The sequence below is a fragment of the Triplophysa rosa genome, linkage group LG14 (assembly GCF_024868665.1).
Source record: "Triplophysa rosa linkage group LG14, Trosa_1v2, whole genome shotgun sequence".
Classification (NCBI taxonomy): domain Eukaryota; kingdom Metazoa; phylum Chordata; class Actinopteri; order Cypriniformes; family Nemacheilidae; genus Triplophysa; species Triplophysa rosa.
In genome coordinates, this window is record NC_079903.1 from 7749639 (window position 1) to 7772595 (window position 22957).

The 22957-nt window shown below is 37.2% G+C and overlaps 1 protein-coding gene across 1 annotated transcript in view; it reads right to left on the minus strand.

Moving 5' to 3' along the window:
* gbe1b (glucan (1,4-alpha-), branching enzyme 1b) overlaps window positions 1–22957 on the minus strand; it is a 144010-nt gene that overhangs the window by 63966 nt on the left and 57087 nt on the right. Inside the window, exons 8-10 of the mRNA XM_057350948.1 lie at window positions 15605–15720; window positions 14931–15058; window positions 10485–10583 (exon numbers count right to left, since the gene is read on the minus strand). Of these exons, the coding sequence (XP_057206931.1) occupies window positions 10485–10583; window positions 14931–15058; window positions 15605–15720 (343 nt within the window). The remainder of the gene's footprint in view (window positions 1–10484; window positions 10584–14930; window positions 15059–15604; window positions 15721–22957) is intronic.

A 22957-nucleotide genomic window follows, 5' to 3' on the forward strand; every position in this document is an offset into this window, starting at 1 on the left:
GTGCAGCGCGAGGTGCGCAGTTTTAAAGTCACACGTGTCTCTCCGTGCAGCGTGAGGTGCGCAGTTTTAAAGTCACACGTGTCTCTCCGTGCAGCACGAGTTTTAAAGTCACACTTGTCTCTCCGTGCAGCGCGAGGTGCGCAGTTTTAAAGTCACATGTGTCTGTCCGTGCAGCACGGGTGACGCAGTTTAAAGTCACACGTGTCTCTCCGTGGATGCGTCTCTCCATGCTGCATGAGGTGCGCAGTTTTAAAGTCACATGTGTCTCTCCGTGCAGCGCGAGGTGCGCTGTTTTAAAGTCACACGTGTCTCTCCGTGCTGCATGAGGTGCGCTGTTTTAAAGTCACACGTGTCTCTCCGTGCTGTGCGAGTGACGCAGTTTTAAAGTCACACGTGTCTCTCTGTGCAGCGCGAGGTGCGCAGTTTTAAAGTCACACGTGTCTCTCCGTGCTGCGCGAGTGACGCAGTTTTAAAGTCACACGTGTCTCTCTGTGCAGCGCGAGGTGCGCAGTTTTAAAGTCACACGTGTCTCTCCGTGGATGCGTCTCTCCGTGCGGCACAAGTAGTGCTGTTTTAAAGTCAGACGTGTCTCTCGGTGCGTGCGTCTCTCCGTGCAGCGCGAGGTGCGCAGTTTTAAAGTCAGATGTGTTTTGCATGCATCTCTTCAAGCTGCGCAGTTTTAAAGTTTAAAGGGGAGAGGTGTTTTAAATGACAAAATTAAAGATTATATTAGTAAAACCCAATTTGTGGCGTTTGCACTTTGAAAGTACATAATAGGCTAAATACCCTGATTTGGTGGTTTATTTAGTTCAGAGGTGGGTACATTTACTTGAGTACTGTACTTAAGTACACTTTTTGAGTATTTGTACGTAAATATTACTTTTTCTGTTTACTTTTTACTGTACTTCACTACATTTGAATGACAAATATCTCACTTTTCATGGCACAAAAAAAATATTTTCTTGGCCGACCCTCCCCTCGCTCCCACGTTTGGGAGAGACTATTGTCAGTTGCTTCTAATATGACACACCTGAATCAACTCACCAGGTGTATTAATTATGGAGACATTCACAACATTTTGGGAGAAGGCTAATGAGTTCAGTTGTGTATACTCTTCCCATATCTGATTTACTTATTATAAGCAAAAGATGTAATAACATTTTATCCGATTAATCGAAAAAATAATCGACCAACTAATCGATTATCAAAATAATCGTTAGTTGCAGCCCTAATATTTTCATTGTTTTGCAAACAACTCAGGGAAAGGGGGTTTAATAGATCTGTGGAACAGTGCTGGGTTAAGGTAAAGAAACTCCACCAGCAGTACATCAAAGTGCGGGATGTACTTTTCATACTTCTTTAGCATCAATGACAATTAAATTCAGCCATATTAATTCTGCAAATTAATATGACCCTGCTCTTGTTAAATGTATACATTTTAATTTTAAATAAATGAACTGTCATGCAGTTTTAACATTGAAAAGCACTGCTAAATAACAGACGGATGATTTTATTTTTAATTAGTTATTCAATTAAATGTAAATAAATGTGACCCTCTTAACTAATTATGAAATAATGAGCATCAAAGTTTGATTTCAATCATTAATTTCACTATGATTTTAATCTTTGATATAGCATTACTTTATTTTCACAGAATAGGATGATTTTAGGTATAGGAAACAGTAAATCACAAAAATACTTTGTGATGACAATGAGAAAAAAAGCATGTCAAATTATAGGTTATCAGCGGTAAACATTGCTTCTACACTGTACATTTTTTTTAAATGGCTTAAATTTAAAATTTAAATCAAATTAGCTTTATGAGTCATTTGAACAATTATATTGAACTGACAAAAATCAAGTTGTTATACTTAATTTTATAAGTTAAGCAAAATACAACTAGATTTTTTTAAAAGTCAGTTCGATATAATTTAAATTCAATTGACTCGTGAAGCTAATTTGATTTGGCTTTAAAATTTAAGGCAGCTGAAATTTGTGGTTTTTTTCATTTCCCACAAGTCGCTATGAATAAAAACGTCTGGTAAATGATTAAATGTAATTTAAATCAATTAAATAATGTTATAAATCATGTTTACTAAATGTTAACTTTTTTAACCAAAAATGGTTGTATAAACCATTTACTCAACTCAACTCAACTTTATTTATATAGTTTATTTATATATACTTTTTACCATTTTTATTGTTACAAAACAGCTGTACATGAAACATTTTGACTATAAGCAATCATTTAAAGTAATACAAGTAAAAACAAAAAAGGTGAAAACACAGAAGACAGACACGCACAGTCGCACACAGGTTCAAACACACCCACATACAAAACACGGACTCACAACTCCACACACACAAAATAAACATGTACTATCACACACAGACACACACACGGACGCGCACACACACCCGCACACACACGCACAGTGGTTATCACAGAGAAGCACACTTTTAAGATAAAGGAGAGAAACACAGGTCAAATATTAAACAGACTATAAATTCCTATATGCAATATTAATTAAGTAAAACTTTAACATTCTAAAGCAGCCCCCCCGGGCAGGCAAACAGTGCAAAACAGTATGCAAATGGTGGCGAGGAACCCTAAACTCTAATCGAGAAAAGAAACCTCGGGAGAACCCAGGCCCAATCAGGGGATTCGACAGTGCTTGCACAACTAGGCTAAATAAAAATAAAATAAATTTAGTAATAAAGTAGATTATAGGTTTAAGATTGTCATTAATAATCTAATAGCAATTAAAACTGTAGTGTGGATTTTCCGTATAGGATATAAGATGGTCATTTTATATAAACCAAAAGTTAAAGAACTAAGTAAAAAGCATAGGACGTTGTGAGGATAGGATGAATAGAAATTAATCTCACATCCTAACCCAGCCATTTCTGATTGTGCATCCACGTACCCACGCAGCTCATATTTTATTGGTAGATGCTCTTTCTTTAGCTTAGACCTAGAATAAAGATTTGCCTGCATACAGATCGGCTCTTTTCCACCATTACACATAAATGAACTATTGGCCCAAACTGTCTGATAGCTCAGGGCTGCATAGCATTAAAGAAAAAAACACATATACAGTCAGCTTTGAATTGCTAAGGCAATCGAGTGCAATTAAGCAAATGAAAGAGGATGGATCCCAAAACGCAGCATGCTGAGAAATGTAACCCCTAATGACTACCAAGCGCAATAGGCCAAATGGAAAACGCTCTTTCGCTGTTTATCTTCTGGCATTACATACCACCCAGCTTCCCCTCAATTATCATCTGACAGTTTAATTTCTGTCTGTTCCTGAATTCTGTCGATCTTTCCAGTGAGTGAGAACTCATGACCTCTGCCTACTGACACAAAGAAACTCAAATGATTTGATGTAACACACGACTGTGTAGAAACATAAAAATGGGAGAAAACTTTGTCTAGCGTGAACATATTATGAGTCATTGCATTGTGAGAGGTGCAAATCTGGGTCGCATCTGCATAAAAGCATTTTCAGAAGTGGTTCTACATGTACACATGCTCACGAAGAATGCCATTAAAGGAATATTATGGGTAAAATTGTAAAACATTCTTTTATTTATCGAGCCTCATGTCATTTTGCAACTACATGGTCATTTTTTTTACATTCTTGCATTTGGGAGATGATGTACCCGAAAACAATTTAGTCAATACATGAACGATGTTGATGTTGCTACTGCCATATATTTTTTTCTGACAGGACAAAAACACACTATAGACCACTTCGGAAAACGTAAGCAACGCTGATCCAACACTACTCCAGATGAACTTCCTGTTTCAAGTTTTTTAACATTACACAAATGTTTAAACAAAATACAACCAACAGAACATCAAAATTTAAAACAAATATCTTTAAGATTTAATTTTGTATTTAAGATTTAAAAATAAAATAAAAATGACTAGTGGTTACATCTTACGAACTGGTCTATAAACGTAATGCTCACTTATTTCTAGCAATACTAACTTTATTCTTTTGAAGTCTTATAGTGAAGTAAAAGTGCAACACGATCTATTGGCAATTATTATTTTACAACATGGCCGATGCATATAAATTCATACAATCTAATTCATACATTTTCGTACGATTTGCTTTCACGCTTGTGATGGTTTGGGTTACATGAGGGGTTTCATTATTTTTTTTCTAATATTTCTATAGTTTTGTACGATTCACTTCAAAATAATTAAGAATATGATCCTGAATATTAGCGACCTTATAAAGAGTTACAAGTTCCTGTGAGACCAGAATGTCATAGTAGGTAAAATATGAAGTACTTTGGGTCTCCAGGACCAAAATTGAGAACGAGAGTTACAGGACAATCTAGAACTAACGACATAATTTCACTGATGTCCATTTGCGACATAGACAGCATAACTGATTTGACAGCTTAAAGCGTAGCTATCATGCTATGTCATGCATTCTGACTTCTTAACACTGTTGAACGTGCAAGGCTTCTCATGCTTAACATGGTCAACTTGTTAAAAAAAACAGTTTGACGTATGACGTAGTATTTCTGTGCTTGATATACTCCCCTAGCACTCCAACTTGTTTTGAAAAGTTTTTTTAAAGGTCCCATTCCCCGCGATCCCATTTTTCAAACTTTAGTTAGTGTCTAATGTTGCTGTTAGAGCATAAATAATACCTGCAAAATGATAAAGCTCAAAGTTCAATGCCAAGCGAGATATTGTCTTTAACAGAATTCACTTTTCAAGGACTACAGAGAATGGCTGGACTCGGACTACAGCCCTTTACTTCCCGGGTAAATGATGTCACTATCCTCCGCCCAAAGGAATACGCCAAAAAATGGGCGAGCCCTTCCTTAGAGAAGAGGAAGAGCTGCTGGAGTAGTGTTTGGTTTATTATATATAATAGCTTATTACTTTCACTTTCATCACAGTCCTACGGCTGGTAATAAGAATTCAGCTACACACATTCTAAGATAACCAACGGTCAAATAACAGCTTCCATGACTTTAACATCGGCTGTGAAAGCTGTTCTGTGTAACACACTGATTTTGTGTTTGTGTGCGCATACCTCTAAAACACTTCTATGAAACGTCCTTTGAAGTCCTGCTTGCAACTATCTCCTAGTCAATCTGCTCGTTTTATTATCCAACTTAGGTTCAATATAAAAAAGCAAAACTAACGCTTCTGTTATTAGTGTTAATTAATATAACCGGTCTGACCCAATCGGTCCGCTGTCATTTCCCTCGCCATAGTAGGAAAAAATGTGATCTCTAACAAAGATAGACGTTTGCACATGCGCTAGCAGACCTCCGTTACACTTCGATCGATCCGCATGTGTTTAACTGATGAAGTTAAGTTGACGCCATTGTTACTGTTTATTGCTAAAAGCCAAAGCTTATGAATACACGTGCACTGAGAGGGGGACCGACCAATCACAACAGCCTGAGAAGCGGAAGCTCGCTGATATGGTATGGGTGGGACATCTTCAGACACACGCTCTAAGCGGAGAACCAATCACGACAGACCTGGTCAGATTTACCAATCAGAGCATTTCAGAAGGAGGGACTTTATATATACCGGACGAAATCCAGTCGTTTTGTTAGAAGAGGGACAGCGGTGAACAATAGACTTGAAATATGTGAAATATAAAGCGTTTTTTGAAATTAGAAATATGAACATCCTTTGTTAAACACCCCCCAAAAATAATCAAAGCCTCAAAAACAGCAAAAGAATGGCTCCTTTAAAAGTCTGGATCCCGGTTTCGTAACATTTTTAAATGTAGGTGATTCTCACTGAATTCTCACTGAATAATGACTTTCCTAGAATTGATGCGATTTTCTGTCATTTTTGACAAAACAGTTACCCACAGTTTACAAGGTTTTCCATCACTTATGACAAGCCTCGAGTTTTTCCAGATTTCTGTATTTTCACTGTTATATAGTAAGGGGTGCTGTTTATACATCTTCTGAAAGAGTACAGCATTCCCAGATCCAAAAACAAGTAAATGTACTATGTTTTGATCATCATTCTAAATCTGATCAGGATGAAGTCTTTGACAAAACGCAAGCATTTTTTTAAGGCTGTTATATTTTTGAAGAAACTTGCACACAATCAGGCGCAGATAAAACGAACAAATGAAGATAGAGTAATATGTTATCTTGCTTGTTCAAAAGCAGAGTCTCAGTTCTTTCATTTGACATATCGCATGTTCACATATTCATAGAAGAAAATATTCTGGGGAGCATAAATGTTTTGTTAAAATGATCAAAAATGCTGACGCTCACTAGTGGGGAAAGAGGTCATTTTGAGATGTTAATCACCCAGCGTGTCAATATATTGCTTTGGAAAACCTGTAAAAAAAGTTGTCTAGACCAGCAATTTCCAACACTGTTCGTGGATAAACTTTTATTGCTTTAAAGCTTTTTTTGAGCTCAACAAACTTGATAGAAAAGATCTATGTTAAGACATAAAAATGGTATTGCTATGGCATTGCACAGGTTCAAAACAAGATTTGATGAACTATTCTTTTAACTGACCATTAAAACCAAATCAAGCAAGCTTCAATGAGTCTGGCAAACAGAGGTGACCTCAAATCACAAACTTTAAGTTACATTTGTATGTTAAGCCGGGGAACACGGCCGAGCTTTACTCTCTCGCCGTTCTCGCCCTTGCGAGACATCGCCATGTAAGTCCTTCTTCACTACGCTCTAATTGTTTCCATTACATTTCAATTTGTTGGACTTGGGCAGAAGGGCACTGGCTAAATTAGAGGTCTTTTGTTATGCTATCCATTGGAAACGACAGCATTTTGGAGTGGTAATCAGACACAATCAGGCAAACTTGCGTCACACGCCTTATCAGCTTCTCTTATTAGGACATCTTAATTTCTCAAAGGCTCGGAGATGTAGTCTGGTTGCCACTGCGGGCTCAGAGGTCGGATTAATCAGACAGGTTGGGCAACACTGGAAGCGCAGCTGAGATGGGGCGTGTATGAGAATGTCTATGAGACTGAATCAGGCAGGCTGGCCTGGAAAAAACATCAACCAGTTTATACTTCTTTAGGCTGATCGTTCTCAGGTCAAAAGCCAGAAAGTTATTATATTTAAACATCTTAATGCATTACTAATGAGAATTTATGTGCAAAATGTGCATAATTGTCATTCAAATATGTTAAAAAGCATATGTTTACATAAGACTCAACTTTTAACAGGTTCTGTTCGACGCACCTAGAGGATTGACTGAGATTTCTGACAGTCAGATCTATTAGCAAGGGAACCTTCACACATTTCTTTGCCAAAAATACATTTGCACAATACTGTACATAAACATGAGTCCCCCTACGCACACAACGGCTCCTCTCCACGCACTCTTTATCCTTCTCAACACAAACTCAAAGTCATCCGAGAGTTTTTGAAGAGCGGTCTCATCGGTAACCCGATGCAGAACAGAATCGATAGCGGCGTCGGATGAAAAGCCCCAAATAAATACTGCATGCTGAGCAGAATTGTATGAAAAAGCAAATCGTATAAAAGCAGCAGGCAGCCTTAATGCCATTCCCAACACTGATCCTGAGTCAGTGAAGTGGACATTTTTGTGCACGCAGAGCGCGGAGCTGAATCAACCTGGCGAAACGGAGCTGTACGGGGGTCATCGGGGGCAGAGAAAAATGGCATGGTCCAATGGTGCTCGTCTGGTAAAGCGCTTTGTATTGTGGGTAACCTTGTTTAGCAATGCATGATACTCTGCGGAGACCGTCGCCCCTGCGGTGAGCAAGGCACAGAGACGTTTTGCGTTTACTGTACAGGACAGTTGGTATAGACAATAAGGTGGATAGGAAAGTTAATAAATACAAGACACAAGACTCCTAGACATATATCCAATAAAACAAGTTACTCAATTTCGAAACAGAATGAGTCTTGTACGTTCATAAATGGAAAGTTAAATCCCATTGCCATGTGGGACACCAAGGCGGTGCAGAGGGGCTCCTGACCCCATGCTGGGGCAACTTAGACTGTTAAGAGCCAAATATATTATGGTAAATATATATGCCTGTCTAAAGCGTTTTTTGCACTGCTCTGTAACTTCTCTCTATAAGCAGTATATATCATGCCTTTTTACAGACTTTGTTTCACTCCATGTTGATATCACGTTTTCACAATTTTTTCATGTGATGGAATATTGATTTTGATTCACATGCACAATGACTGACATGACAGGCCTGCGGCTGTTTCTTGCCAGCGTATGTCCTACTGAAAGAGGACGGGTTAACAGAAGAGCTCATCCATCGTGTTCTTGAAAAAAGATCACATTCACTCAACTCTAACTATGTTATGGTTCCCATGTGGTGAGAATGGAGTTTTTAATGTTGTTTTTAAGTCTATGTGGTGTTTTTAACATGTTTAAGACAACCCATATGCAAATGCATCATTCAAAACCATTGCTGAGTATTTTTCTATGTAACTAGAACTTTCGAATGAGGCATCTACAGTATGTACATAGCCGCGGAAAGAATTAAGAGACCATTACAAATTTTAAATTAATCAGCATTTCTAGATGAATTGTGGACATTTCAGTCCAGTGTCTGTTGAATTTCAACAAAATGAAACCTCAGGAGTGACATAAAATCATCCAACAGCAATGTGAAAGACTGACAGCATAACAAGACATATGAAAACTGTGATAAAATCAATGTGAATATGAACTTGACCTGTTTCTCCAGTTTTCATTTTCTGCAAATAAATGCAAATAGAAAAAATATTTTTATTTGAAATTTGGGAGAACTATTGTTAGTAGTTCACAGAATGAAAAAAGTCATCATTTTACATAAACAAAGACCTATAGCTAGTAAATTCAGAATAATTAAAATAATTTTGAAATGGTCGCTTATTTTATTCTGTGGCTGTATATTTTTGGTAAGAGCTGGATTAAGTGGAGGTCGGGACTAATTTGCATATTTAAGAAGCCATGTATACAAAATTAAGCAAGGGTGTAGATTTACATTCAAGGCATGAATAAACAATTATTATAAGAAAAAAATGTTTACATGTGCTATTTTGATGTTTAAAGATGGGTTTTAAGTGATAACATTCCTGACTGGGAGGGAGACTTTACTAACAAGTCCCTCATATTTTTATCTTTGTAGTAACAAATATAAATATACAATAAAATATAATACTAAAATTAAATTTAAATAATAAACACTTATTACCTGTTGGTAAGGGTTTTATGTGAATGATCACATGAAAAAATACTGTAATAAACAGTACTACAGAACTGACTCTAGTAAACTTTAATAAAATGTCTTGATGCTATATAGATAGATAGATAGATAGATAGATAGATAGATAGATAGATAGATAGATAGATAGATAGATAGATAGATAGATAGATAGATAGATAGATAGATAGATAGATAGACAGACAGACAGACAGACAGACAGACAGACAGACAGACAGACAGATAGATAGATAGATACTATGCATTACTATAGTAAATATCCAAATAAACTACAGTAATTATATTTTACTGTGGTAAATACTATAGTATAAGACATTATTTGTGGGCTACCACAAGATTTGTGCATCCTCATAACAAATGACATCAAAGTGTCTATCAGAAGCTACTTCACAATTCACAGTTCACAATAAATTTTGCAGTAACATTCTTAAATATACTTTTAATGGAATATCTAAAACATTTGATTTAGCCTAAGCCACACCCCCCCCCGCAACACTGCTACAGTTTGGGAAGCACTAATTAGATTAATAATCACATATATAAAGACGAAGAAAAAATTAAGAAAGCATCCAAATTCAACTTTTAGTTTGAGAGCAGGTGTCAATGATCAACAGAGTTGTGTTTGAATTATGTTACTGCCAAGAATAATAAAAAAAATCCATAATGAGAAGATCTTCATTAATATGCACACTCACATAACCAACACAGAACAAAGACATGCTTTAAATCAACTCGCAGAAAATCCTAATGAAGAAAACCATTGAAGAATTGCCCATGATTCCACTTTTAATTAGGCTGAAAAACATGAGCAAAGGTATGGAGCGCATCCTATCTCCTGAGAGCTCAACGCTATTAATAGAAATCTGCCTAAAAACAGTTATGTCCTGTTTATCTGATGTCAGTCTAGTTTGTACAGACAGATTTGGAGCAGGATCCAGATTCTGTATCTTCGAATCTTATTCCCCCGAGAAAGACAGAGACATGCTCCGCTTCTGAATTACAAACGGGACAAGTGTGTGATGAATGAGACACTTAGTACGATATGGCTCAAACAAACTGGCACGATCCCAAAGGAATATTTTGTAATGTGAGTGAGGTGTCAGCTGTACTTACAGTAGGACCGTGATTTGAAGTGGGACGGATGTTCAGTGATTCGCTGATGAAAGGAACTTGCACTGGATGCATTTGAGCTAACTGCATATTCTGTTTTATGTATGTTTGCTATATCACAGGGAAAGAAACACTCACTTGAATCCATTTGTCTGGAATGGCCATGGCGAGGCGGTAGTCGAAACCCAAACCTCCCTCCTGGACCGGACGGCACACAGCAGGCATACCGGATACATCCTTAAAAACAAGAAGGAATTTCTTTGCTAAAGATGTGAGAAGTGTGAAGTGGAAGATGTGGAGTGGTTAACTTTAATGATGTTACCAAGCATTAGATGTGTTTATGTGAGTTTACAGGTGACCTGATATCTCTCATTTCAGGTCTCATATCCAATAAACCGCCAAAATACAGCTTAAACGGACAGTACACCCAAAACTTAAAATTCTGTCATCATTTACTCACCCTCGAGTCCAAATGTGTCTTACATTTGGACTCGAGTCCTAAATTTCTTTTTTTGTTGTTGATGGAAACAGAGAAAGATATTTGGAAGAATGCTTGTAACCAAAAAGTTACTGACCAATATAGTAGGAAAAATTACAACGGTAGTCAATAGTGGCCCAGAACGGTTTGCTTTCCTACATTCTTCAAAATATCTTCTTTTGTGTTCAACAGAACGATGAAATTTTAAAAGCTATTTTTCCTACAATGGTAGTCAATGTGGCCAAGAAGTGTTTGGTTACAAGCATTCTTCCAAATATCTTTATGAATATTGACAAACAATATGAATATTGTTCATCAGAACAAGAAATGTACATAACATGTTACAGATGCATCATTTACTCAACCTCTTGTCATTTCCTGTATGACTTTCTTCCTTCCGCAGAACACAAAAGAAGATATTTCGAAGGAAGTTGGTAACCAAACAGCGCCGGCACCCATTCACTTCTGTTGTATGGACACAAAACCAATGCAAAGTGAATGGGTGCCGGTTACCAACATTTTACAAAATATCTTCTTTTGTGATCTGCAGAAGAAAGTCATACAGGTTTAAAATGACATGAGGGTAAATAACTGATGGCAGAATTTTCATTTTTTGGGTGAACTATCATTTTAAGAAACCCAGTGGGGTCACTAGCAAATTAGCATCAAAATCACACCATATAATATGCGCCCATACGGTCTGATTGGATGAGAGATGTTTCAAGAGTGCTGATACTGGAACAGCACTGGGATGCTTTACTGTCTGGTATCACTCCACCATAGCATCCACTGAAACGATACCCTATGTCCCTCTTTCTCACACATGCCCTGCCTTCATGTTCCTCCAGTAACTAGAAAGAGAAGTTGCCGGTTCAACTTTAAACATGATTTTGAACTAACAACAAAGGGTTGGATGCATCCTTTGAACTAGTAACAACAGATCCTGGATCTGTGGTGCAAGATGTATCTCCAGACACAACAAGATGAATCTCAGGACATTTATTGGTCTCTCTTTACATATTTACATACTTTCAATGTCTGTTGATTCTGCAGTACTGTGTGAAACCTTCTCGCCTACAGCCGAACCACATCCTGATGAACAACTTTATTACACGGCTCATTTGAATGCTTGATTCTGATTGGCCAGTCGCGACATTCCAAGGGTTGTTATTTTCAAATAACAACCGCTTAAAACTAATAACACCCTGTAACCCGGATGCTACTAATCATTTTGAGAGGGGCAGTTTAATATTATACACAAATGTGTCTTTTAATCACATATATGACATTATATTTACAAATGATTAAACCAATTTGCCTGTTCGTGGCGTTTGAACGTCGTTTCTTACTTTAAAACCGAAACTAAACAGCTTTTCCTCGCGGAAGGTCTGCATTCGGTAAAAATGAACTAATAAAATATTTCAAATTCACATTTTATGTCCAGTTTTTTTTCTCATGTGGCAAGTAGCCATGTAATAAGCGGGATAATGTACAAGCAGCCCCTTCAGTGTGATACAAGTCCTGATCACACTGTCGGGGCTTATTTCTGCGATAACAACCGGCTGCCTGTACATTATACCTTACTTAACACACTGGTAACACTTTCTATAAGGCCTGTATTTCTAATGCATTATAACGGCATTCTTAATGCATTATTATGCAGGCACAATGCCTTATAGACCGTTTCATCGGAAGCGCGCGGCGGGACTGCAGTTAACTTCCGCTCTGTGTTTGGCTAGTGTCAAATAATATAACCATTTATATTTATTTTATTTACGTTAATTTAATTTGTATTATTATTTTATTGTATAATAATTGTATTAAATAAACGATTTGTTGAATTTTGTTGTGTGTTAGTTTTATTAAAAAAACAACTTGTTGAATGGGTCCTTTAGTTTTGTCACATTTAAAGAAACCGCATGGTACATTAACATCTAGGGGTTGAGTTTGGTATTGCAGTCTAAATTCAAAATATTGGAGAGACAAGTTTAGCTGAGTAAAGGTTCTTCTTTTTTTTTTTTTTTTTGCTTGTTATCAGAAATAATCTACAGGCACTCTATTATTTGTGAATGTGTACCGGAAGTTAAGAGCAGCCCACGAACATTTGTTTATGTTGTCAATTTGAAACAGTCTATAAAAACAGGTAACACTTTACAATAAGGTTGTATTTGTTAACATGAACTAACAACTAACTAAACTAATAGTTTTTTCAGTGATAGTTCACCCCAAAATGATAATTCTGTCAACATTTACTCGCCCTCGTGTCATTTCAAACCTGTATGGCTTTCTTCCGCTGAACACAAAAGAAGATATTTTGAAGAATGTTGGTAACCAAACAGCGTCGGCACCCATTTACTTTACTATTGTATGGACACAATGACAATGCAAGTCAATGGGTGCCGGTTAACAACCTTCTGCAAAAATTCCACCACTGTAGTTATAGTTTTGATATAATTTTTTCCTGCAATTATTTCCTGCAATGTAAGCAAACTCTATTATTCCCAGTCGAGCTCCATCAATGGAGCTCATAAAAGAGAATGAGATGATATCTCTAGTGTGCGCTGTCCACTAATTACAAAACACAGAAGAAAGTACGTAAAAAGTAAGGGGAGTCATTAATCATGGCGTTAGACAGTAATACATTAACACTGAGTGCTAATTTAATGCACTGAGTCCCTTTGACTCTAGAGGTTCATTTTGTCTTTGTGGAGTTGGAATACATTGTCACTGTTGACAAGACTGAGGTCACCGAGCCGTGACTAGAGGTACTTTGGTCATTTTGAATGATACCATATTCAAGTAGAGAATTCAACAGACCATGAGAGATACCTTGGTAGGAACAGTTTGTCAAAACATAAGCAAAAGAACAGACTAAAGGATCACCCAAGCAGCAAACCGAAAGTTACTCGCTGAAAATCTTGTTCAGTAGAAGCTGGAGCTAAACTTTGCAGGACCATGCAGGGCTGAATAGCACTGGGATAAGGGATTTTCCTTCATTTTAATTACCCTATTTTTCTCCAGTTTAAGGGTGGGTTATGGTTAGGGATTGTGTTCGTGCCTTATTTCTTTGACAGGATTGTTGTTTTAAGGAACATCCCTTACTTGGCTAAACCAGGACAATCTCATAAAGCTGCTGTAAGCTGTAGACTCTCTTAACAACCCTCAAAACAAAATGAAACTGAACCCCATACGTTCAGATACAAAAACAAACTGCCGAGCTAACAATTTATTAATGGGTGTTTGTGCAAGTTCAGGCATTTTTATGACAGCGGGGTCGATTTTTATCAAAACAGACTTTAACTTTGTTATACTTTGTTCTTTTTGTTATACAGTATGATGGGCTCTTGATTTAGAACTTAGGAAAAAATATTTTAACCAAAGATTCACGGCAATGTATTTTTCTTAACCCTTTATGTATAATTATTACTGTTGTCCCAGACTATGTTTTTTATTTTCAAATATGAAAATATATACTCTAAAAATATAGGTTCTTAAAAGGTTCTTTACATTGATGCCACAGAAGAACCATTTTTGCTTCCACAAAGAACCATTCAGTCAAATGTTCTTTAAAGAATCATCTCTTTCTTACTTTTTATAATCTGACAAACCTTTTGTGAAACAGAAAGGTTCTTTAGACGTTAAAGGTTCTTTGAGGAACCATTTAGACAAAAAGGTTCTTCCATGGCATCACGAAGCACATATGCATTCACAAGTATATTCATTTAAATTCAATTCAATTTAATATGATATTCTAAAAAGTGAATTATAAATCATTTTAATACATATTCTACATACAAAAGTCTTCCTTATGTTACAAAATAAAAAATTCAACTGTATACCCAGTAATTTCATTATTTAAAAGGTTAAGGTCTAGGTTAGGGTCTCTAACCCTAAACCTACCACCTTCGGCATTTTGACATTTTAAAACAAACAAAAATATACATATTGTATTACAAAAGTATACATTACATTAGTGTGCCAAAATGAGTAAAAACAATAAAATCCAAGTAAATATCACATTTGAACAGTTAGTGTTTCTAAAACAAACAGGGCCAAAACTGCGCACAGTTAAAAAAACACCCACAGATCATTTACAATATACTCACCTCCGCAATTGTGATGCAGTCAGGATAGAGGGTGTGTACAATATGGTTTGCTAACATGAGGTAGACCAGCGAGTCCTCATCTACTTGCAGTCCAAAATATTCAGAATAATCTCCTGAAAATCCCGTGCCTGTGTATCAGATAACATGCAAAGTAAATCAGACTCCATAGCTGTATTTCAAAGACTTCACAGATTTCACACCTTAAAATAACAGAAACGCACATAAAATCATAAAAGAATCCAACACATCATTTATTCTATCAATGGGTCTAATGTCATATCATTGTCATTAAACCCTGAAGGTAGCATTTCATTTTGTCATTTTTTAATTCAGCAACATGACATGTCCAAAAGTACAAGGGCAAAAACAAATTTTCAACACATAATCTGTATTATTTCTTACCTAAAAGAACACATATGGCAAGTTTGTGTGATTTCAAACCAGTTTGACTTTCTTCTGCAGAACACAAAAGAAGATATTTTGAAGAATGTTGGTAACCAAAAAAAAGGGCAGTACCCATTCACTTCTATTGTTTGGACAAAAAAAAACAAGTTAATAAGTACTGCCTTTGTTCTTCAAAATATCTTCTTTTGTGTTCTGCAGAAGTCATACAGGTTTGAAATGACATTTCAATATTTCATCCCTTTAATATTTAATGTATTACTTGGGCGTACCGATTCCATGATGATGGTAAAGCATGGACGTCACTCCATCGAATCTGAACCCATCAAATCTGTACTCCTCCATCCACCAGCGCAGGTTTGACAGGAGGAAACGCATCACCTCCCAGCTACACACACACACACACATACAGAGTTATTATTGTACAAGATACAAGATCTAGATCTGCATTTGAATAAACAGATATGTCAGCTTTCAGTAATACGATTAACAATCTTATTAGCAACCTTATTAGTATTGCTCGTATTTATGGTTGGGTTACTAATGGCAACAAACCCTTATTGAATTTCAATGCTTAACTCCCACACCGTTTGCGCTACGGAATTATGAATGATACCTCAGATCAATATATGCAGTTATACTGTATAGTGTTTCAAAGAGATACTCCTGAAACATCACGAACATTCAAGAAAGTGCAGCATTGGATTTCTGTGAAGTGAAAGGAGTAGTTACTGTCATACAGTCATGTGGTGTACGAAAAACCTTCGGTAGACTTGAATCGTGGCTCCAGGTTCTCAGGCACCATTGCAATAAAATTAATACTGCTGACATCATCACATTCTGGGATGTTGTTTCCCAGATGGCGTGAACCGAGCACTGCCTGGAAGTGTGGGTAGTATTGCGTTCCCAGTTAGAATTTCACATGATATGAAGTCAAACAAACCTCACAATAGTGCAGTGAGCATCGATCGCTTCTACAGTCATGATACACTCTCGCTTTCGGTCATTGAATATAGCTCCAGAGGGGGGAAGCAATAGACCGTTTCATCTGCTCGGCAGAAGAGATATAACAGAAGAGATATAAAAATACAGCTTCTAACCGATTTCCCACAGCATTTTTAATTAATAGACAGACTATTGCTGGTGACGTCACTGCACGCGAAAAACCTGACAAGTCTCAAATTTCCATGTAAACAAGGTTTTCTGCGTAGCCGGTTTATTGATATGTATGTAAACACGAGAAAACAGGTTTATTGTATAAGCTGATTTTTGATAGATATCTGTTTATTTTGGGCATGTAAACCCACTCAATGCTGTTATCGTCTCAGAGTAAATAAAATAAACATGAATTTATGAAACTACTGTAAATTTAAAGTTTTATTGATCACAAGCACAAACACACACAGAATGAAACAAAGTGAAATAACGCTCTCCTCACAAAAGATTAGTAATACAAAATTAAAATATATTAATTACGTTTAAATGTAAGATTGAGAATTTTAAATTTTAAATTAAATGAAATGTCACATTAAAATTTTAACATTTTATTTAAGTTGATTTAAGTTGTTAAGTTAAATTGAGAGAATTACGGTATAAAATTGGATTGTTTACAACACATTGAACACAAACATTTTTTTAGAATACAGTTTTTTATACAATTAAAATAATTATAATAAAAACAAACATAAAACCAAACAAACCATTTAATTTTATCGGTGTCATATAATTGTCATTAAACACAGAAGGTAGAATTTAGTATTTTAGTTTTTTGCATTTGTATTAATTCTTGCCTAAAGCAGAAAGAAGAAATTACTCATGTGTGCATATAAATATAAACCCATATTTGGTCTGATTTTTGCTTCGTGCAGCTGTATATTTTCCAGCATCATTCCCCCATAAAGTCAGTCAGCATTACACACTACACAACTATTTTGAATCAAATCTTTGAATTTTTGAACCTTTGGTTGACGTTTCAAACGCCGAAATGAATACTAATGCATCCCGTCTATACTGCACCCTCGGCGGCGTCTCAATCTGCTCCCCGCGGCATGTGGCTATGGGCATAAATTAACCGCCAGGATGAGAAATTGAAATCAACTCTTTCCTAAAGTATGTCTGTATCCTGGTGTGTTTGGATGATATGTGTAGGCACTTGTGACTAGCCCCCTCCAGCTGAGCATCCTCAACAACTTACCGCTCCTGGAGTAATGGCCACGTTGCCATAGAAACTTTATTAAAATGCAAGAGCAGGGGTCTTCTGGAACAAGGTAAAGCATCTCGACCGTGTGAAGCCAAATTAAAGAGAACACCGTCATCTTGCCTGAGAGTCTAAATGCCAAACGCTCTGATTCACTGTTCTTAATGTTATCGTCATGAAAAAAAACGGCACGTAGGACTTAAGATGCGTGCGGTTCGGGCTGAAACACTACTTTAATGCTACATAATGCTAAACTGTATTCAAAGAAATGTGACTGCGTCAACGTCTAAATGAACTCTTTTCAAACCGCGCTTCTCTCCTCGCAAATTCTACAACAATGATGGGAAGCCCAGCTACCAGAAAATGAGAAAATATGGAAATGAAGCATCTTCTTGACACTCGCGCTGGAATACGAAGCTATTGAGAATAACTCACGAATCTCCTCAGACGCGCGAGCCTGCAGAACCGTGAAGATGTTTGATAACATTAATGCGGCGTAAGGGGCTGCGGCCTTGATTTGGAGATATCCCATAATGCATTAGGATGCGTTCAGCGCTGTGCTGATCTAGGCTGCACCATTCGTGTATGTTAAATCAAATATATGGATACAAGTCCCCGTCGGCAAAGCACAAATTCCCCCAAAGCATCTCCCAGGACGGAGCGGTTTGCAATTGGTTCTGCTTGAGGAGCGAATCAGCGCTCGGGTAGATTGTAACTTTCTCAGGCATGGGGGGAAACGCTGATTCAGATTTCCCCCGCGCAGCTTCATAAAGTTGCAAATGGCAAGTTTTCAGCTCTGGATTACTATCCCAACACCAGGGACTGTGGTAATCTGATAAGCATGTGGCATGGGCGGTCACGCAGTGCCGCGAGCGATAAATAGATTATACTTTGATCAACACCACGGTCGCGCGCCTCTCAAAGGCCAAACACACAATGCGTTATCGGGGGAATGAGGTAATGCCCGCCTGAACAGAGGAGCAATGACAAAGCCAAACCAGCGCATTAAAGCACGGCTGTTATTCCGTTTGGGAAAGTCCTCTTTCGGGAAGTTGGTGGATAAAAAGCTTTTGTCAGGTGTTGATGGTGAGATGGTTTGGTGGTTTGTGACGCTAGCAGAATCAGTTACCGGCAACGTTATTACATTATTATAAATTGGTAAACGGGCGATCAGCGGCTTAATCAGATTACAACCGACTTCAAGGGTATCTGGAAGCACTGTAAATCTTTTATTCGATTATTAATTTCCCCTCATCACTACCGCGTGGATCAGTGGGAAGCTTTTGTCTTTTAACTTTGAGCATTAAATGACAACATACTGATAATGGTGGGAGTACCTGGAGCCTAATTGTAGAACACTGCAGCACAAATGTTGTGGCGTCCCAGAAAACACACATGCTGATAAAACACTTACATTGTTATGCAATGTAAATCACTTTGGATAAACAGCGTCTGCCAAATGTGCATATGTAGATATTGTGCATTTATCAAGACCCCACCGGCATGCGTGTATATACAAAATGTAAGGGTTTTTTAATTACCAAAGGCCTATATGTTGATTAAGTCTCAAAATGGTATTTATTTTTATTTATTTCACCTTTATTTAACCAGGTAAGCTAGTTGAGAACAAGTTCTCATTTACAACTGCGACCTGGCCAAGATAAAGCAAAAACAGTGCGACACAAACAACAACACAGAGTTACACATGGAATAAACAAACATACACAAAAAATATATATTAAAAAAAATACACACACACACACACATAAGTATATTGGTTATGTATACAACGCTATTGGTTAACGTTGATAAAGTACTAATTGTCGGAGACTTTAATATCCACGTAGATAGTGCTAACGATGCATTAGCAGTGGCGTTTACAGAGCTATTACACTCTTTTGGAGTAACACAACACATCAATGGACCCACTCATCGATTTAATCATACACTAGACTTGATTATATCTCACGGAGCCGATCTAACCAATATAGATATTATACCTCAAAGTTGAGAGGCGGATATGCCCGCTTTTCGATGAAGGATGAATATTTTGTGAAAACAAGGCACTCTTCAGGCTGGCTCGCGGGGCTCTGCTTCTAAAATGCGTTCACGGACGTCGTCCTCTGTTGTCTTAGGAAATGTTTCACAAACGCCACGCATACCGAGCGTGCCGACTAAGTCATTAAACCTGCACATTCCTCATAGTCAGACAAATAACCCTTGGCGCGTGCGGCACGCGATCGTAATGTGAGACCACAAAAGCGGCTAGCCCCGGGTCTGGCTACGTTTGATGTACGGAGGGATTCCAATTATGACAGATGAAAACTAAATGCAAATGAGCCAATACAGCAGGAGACGGTGGGAAGAGACTGATAAGCGGGAAAGCGCTTTCTGAAGTCACACATCTGAGACCTTTCGAGCACCAAAGAGAGGGCAGACACCAGCGATGGCCGAGAGGTAGCGTGCGCCCGCCTGCCCTTCAGGAGGCGGGTGGAGAGGAGAGCCGCGGCGGCACAGAGGATTAATTTACTCGCTTTCACAAGGTGTCTTGCTGGTCTTTGAAACAGCCTATTAGAGGAGCCACAGGAAGGCATGAAGTGCGGCCCAGCGGATGTCTCTGGGCTAGTTAGATCTGCACTACAAGGGCTAAGAGCTCCTGTTCCTGTGTCCCCGCGGACGCTATTAGACACGTGTCGGTAAGAAAACTGAGTTTGTGCCAAAGGTTTCCATAAAAAAGTTTTTATACTTGAGTTATGCAGAGCAAAATTGTAGCTTCGCCGCATTAAAGACGAGACAAACAGTCAATAGTCATTCATTTTTAATTGACGTATTGGATAGACAGCTGAGAACACCACGAAATACAAATCGTATGGGAGGGATTTTGCTGAGACAACCTACAATGTTTCTCAGCAGAAACAGTTTGTATGTGGAAGACTTACATTTAGAGATTAACTCTTTCCCCGACCAGCATTTTTTTTTAAATAGTTGCCTGTCAAGCACCATCATTTTTGATACTTTTGACAAAACTTTAATGGCCCCAAGAATGTTTTCTTCTATCCATAACTGTATATACGGTTTCAGCGGCATCAACGTAAAATAACGCTACGCGGCCCAAACTTTACTTCTGTAGACCTTTGCAATTAGTTAATTTAATATAATGAATATACAATAAAACATTAATATAAATTAATAATAATATAAATTAAATATAAAATAAATTGTTATATTATAACCAAACACAGACCAGAGGTTAACTTCGGGCCAGGTGTGTGTCTGATGAAACCCTCTATAACAGAAAAGAAATATGGGAAGGCCATTTTCCATAAATGTTGGAAAATCTTGTCAATGGTGTTTTTTTTTCTTTTTGTACCAAGACAACCTTTTTATGTTATGTTGAATAAAGGGATTGTAATAAAATGTTTGAGGATTTATAGTTATTATAAACTATAAATGAATTCTGCTTGTATAATTAATTTATAACGTATAAAATTGTAATACATGTATGGGATAATCCACAGCTAGGATTTTAATGCACGGCTAGCCGTGGATTCTTGGAGGCCAAGAACCACCCAACACAAAGCGGATGCACGGCTAATTATGGATTATCCCGCTTATACCATGGTCATTTGCCAAGATATTGATGTTTACAGTGTAATTTTAGATCAGACAGGTGAAATTTACAGTTATTTTCCTCTGTTCATTTCAAACATTGAGCAAACTGTATAAATCTGCAAAAACACTATAATCTGAATAAAACTGTAAAATCCCTATAATCATACAATTACAATTGTATGTTAAGTATTTACAGTAAAGTATTATTTTCAGTTTTCTTTTAATTTTCATTTAATTTATTTTCAGTTAATAATTTTAGTGCCTCAGCCTAGATTTCGTTTAGTTTATTGCTAAGGCAAATTTTCATTTAGTTCAAAAAATTTCAGTTTATTATTATTAATATTATTATTAATATTTACAAGTCTAAGTAAACTGTTGTTTTATAACTGGCTTTACTAAAAGGAGGCCACTGACCGTGGTCACCTGTTACTGCCACAGAGGAGACTTTGTCATTGAGATAGGAGCCAGTCTGGATACAAATACCAAGAAACCCAACAGTCAAAAGCCCTCCCGCTATACACCACTAACGCAGATCACTGCCAATGTCTTCTGATCATCTGATCATCAGAAGTTCCTTCATTAAAAAGTGTTGTGCCATCAAACAAAGCCCTTCTGCATTCATCTGTGCCAGAGCATGATTTAAAGGAATAGTACATACAAAAATGAAAATTCTCAAATAATTGACTCACCCCTACAGTATGCTATCCTTGATGTGTATGACCTTTCTTCACTTGAAAATATTTTATAAATATACTATTTTATATTATACATTATATTATACTATACTATTTTATATTATATTGCAGTAATGTTATCTTCTTTCTATGGGACTACAAAGCACATCCATCCATCATAAAAGTAAGCAAAATTAATATTTTGAGAAAACTTAATATTTTCATCTTATTTAGTGATAGTGAAACCAAAACAAGCAGATCTTATTGGTTCTTGAGACATCATGAGTGTTCATTAAATTACAAGAACCTATACAAGAACACAAACTATTACATGAAAGGAAAAGCTCAACCAAATTATTTGAATGACCCTCAAGTAGGGATGGGCGATATTATATCGTTTGCGATATACCGGTAGAAATTCCCCACACGATAGGAATTAGTCTTCCCGCGATATAAACGATAAATTCTAGTTGATGACGTCATCCCCTCTCTTTGTAGATATCTTTGTGAGACCCATTCACAGCTCACATGTGAAGTGAAAACGGGTATAGCGGAGGGCGGACGTGAAGCTGAGAAAGAGTTTGCACTAAAGCTCTAAATCTCGTTTAGGTTGGCACTGTAGATGCGTCCGAGTTAATGTTTAGTTTCACTTTCGTTTTATTTAATTCGTTTGTTAAGTATTCGTTGATAGTCATAATGCGTTACACCACAACATTTAGTTTGGCTAAAAGTATTTATTTAAACATTCGTTAGATGTTATGTGCGCGTGCGCAAATAGTTTAGTATGATTTCTTGCTTGTTATATACAGGATGAACGGAGCGTCCCGTGCGCAGCTCGCGCCCACATGTGCTTTCATAGCGACACAGCGCGCACAGCACTGCTGCCTGTTTACATACGGTACACATGCGAGTTTGTATTACGTTATTTTAAATACGTTTATGAGCGTATAAAAGCATGGATTATTTAATTAGATTTCTTTTACCCGCATTTTTCTGTTCTCTTTCTGTAGCGCGAGTCATAGACAGATTCAGTGTATGTTGCTGTGAGAAGAGAAGGTTCACACAGTTCAAGAGAGAGTGATTGACAGCGTGATGCGATCGATTGTTTCCACCCAACAATAGAATATATACAGTTTTAGGTG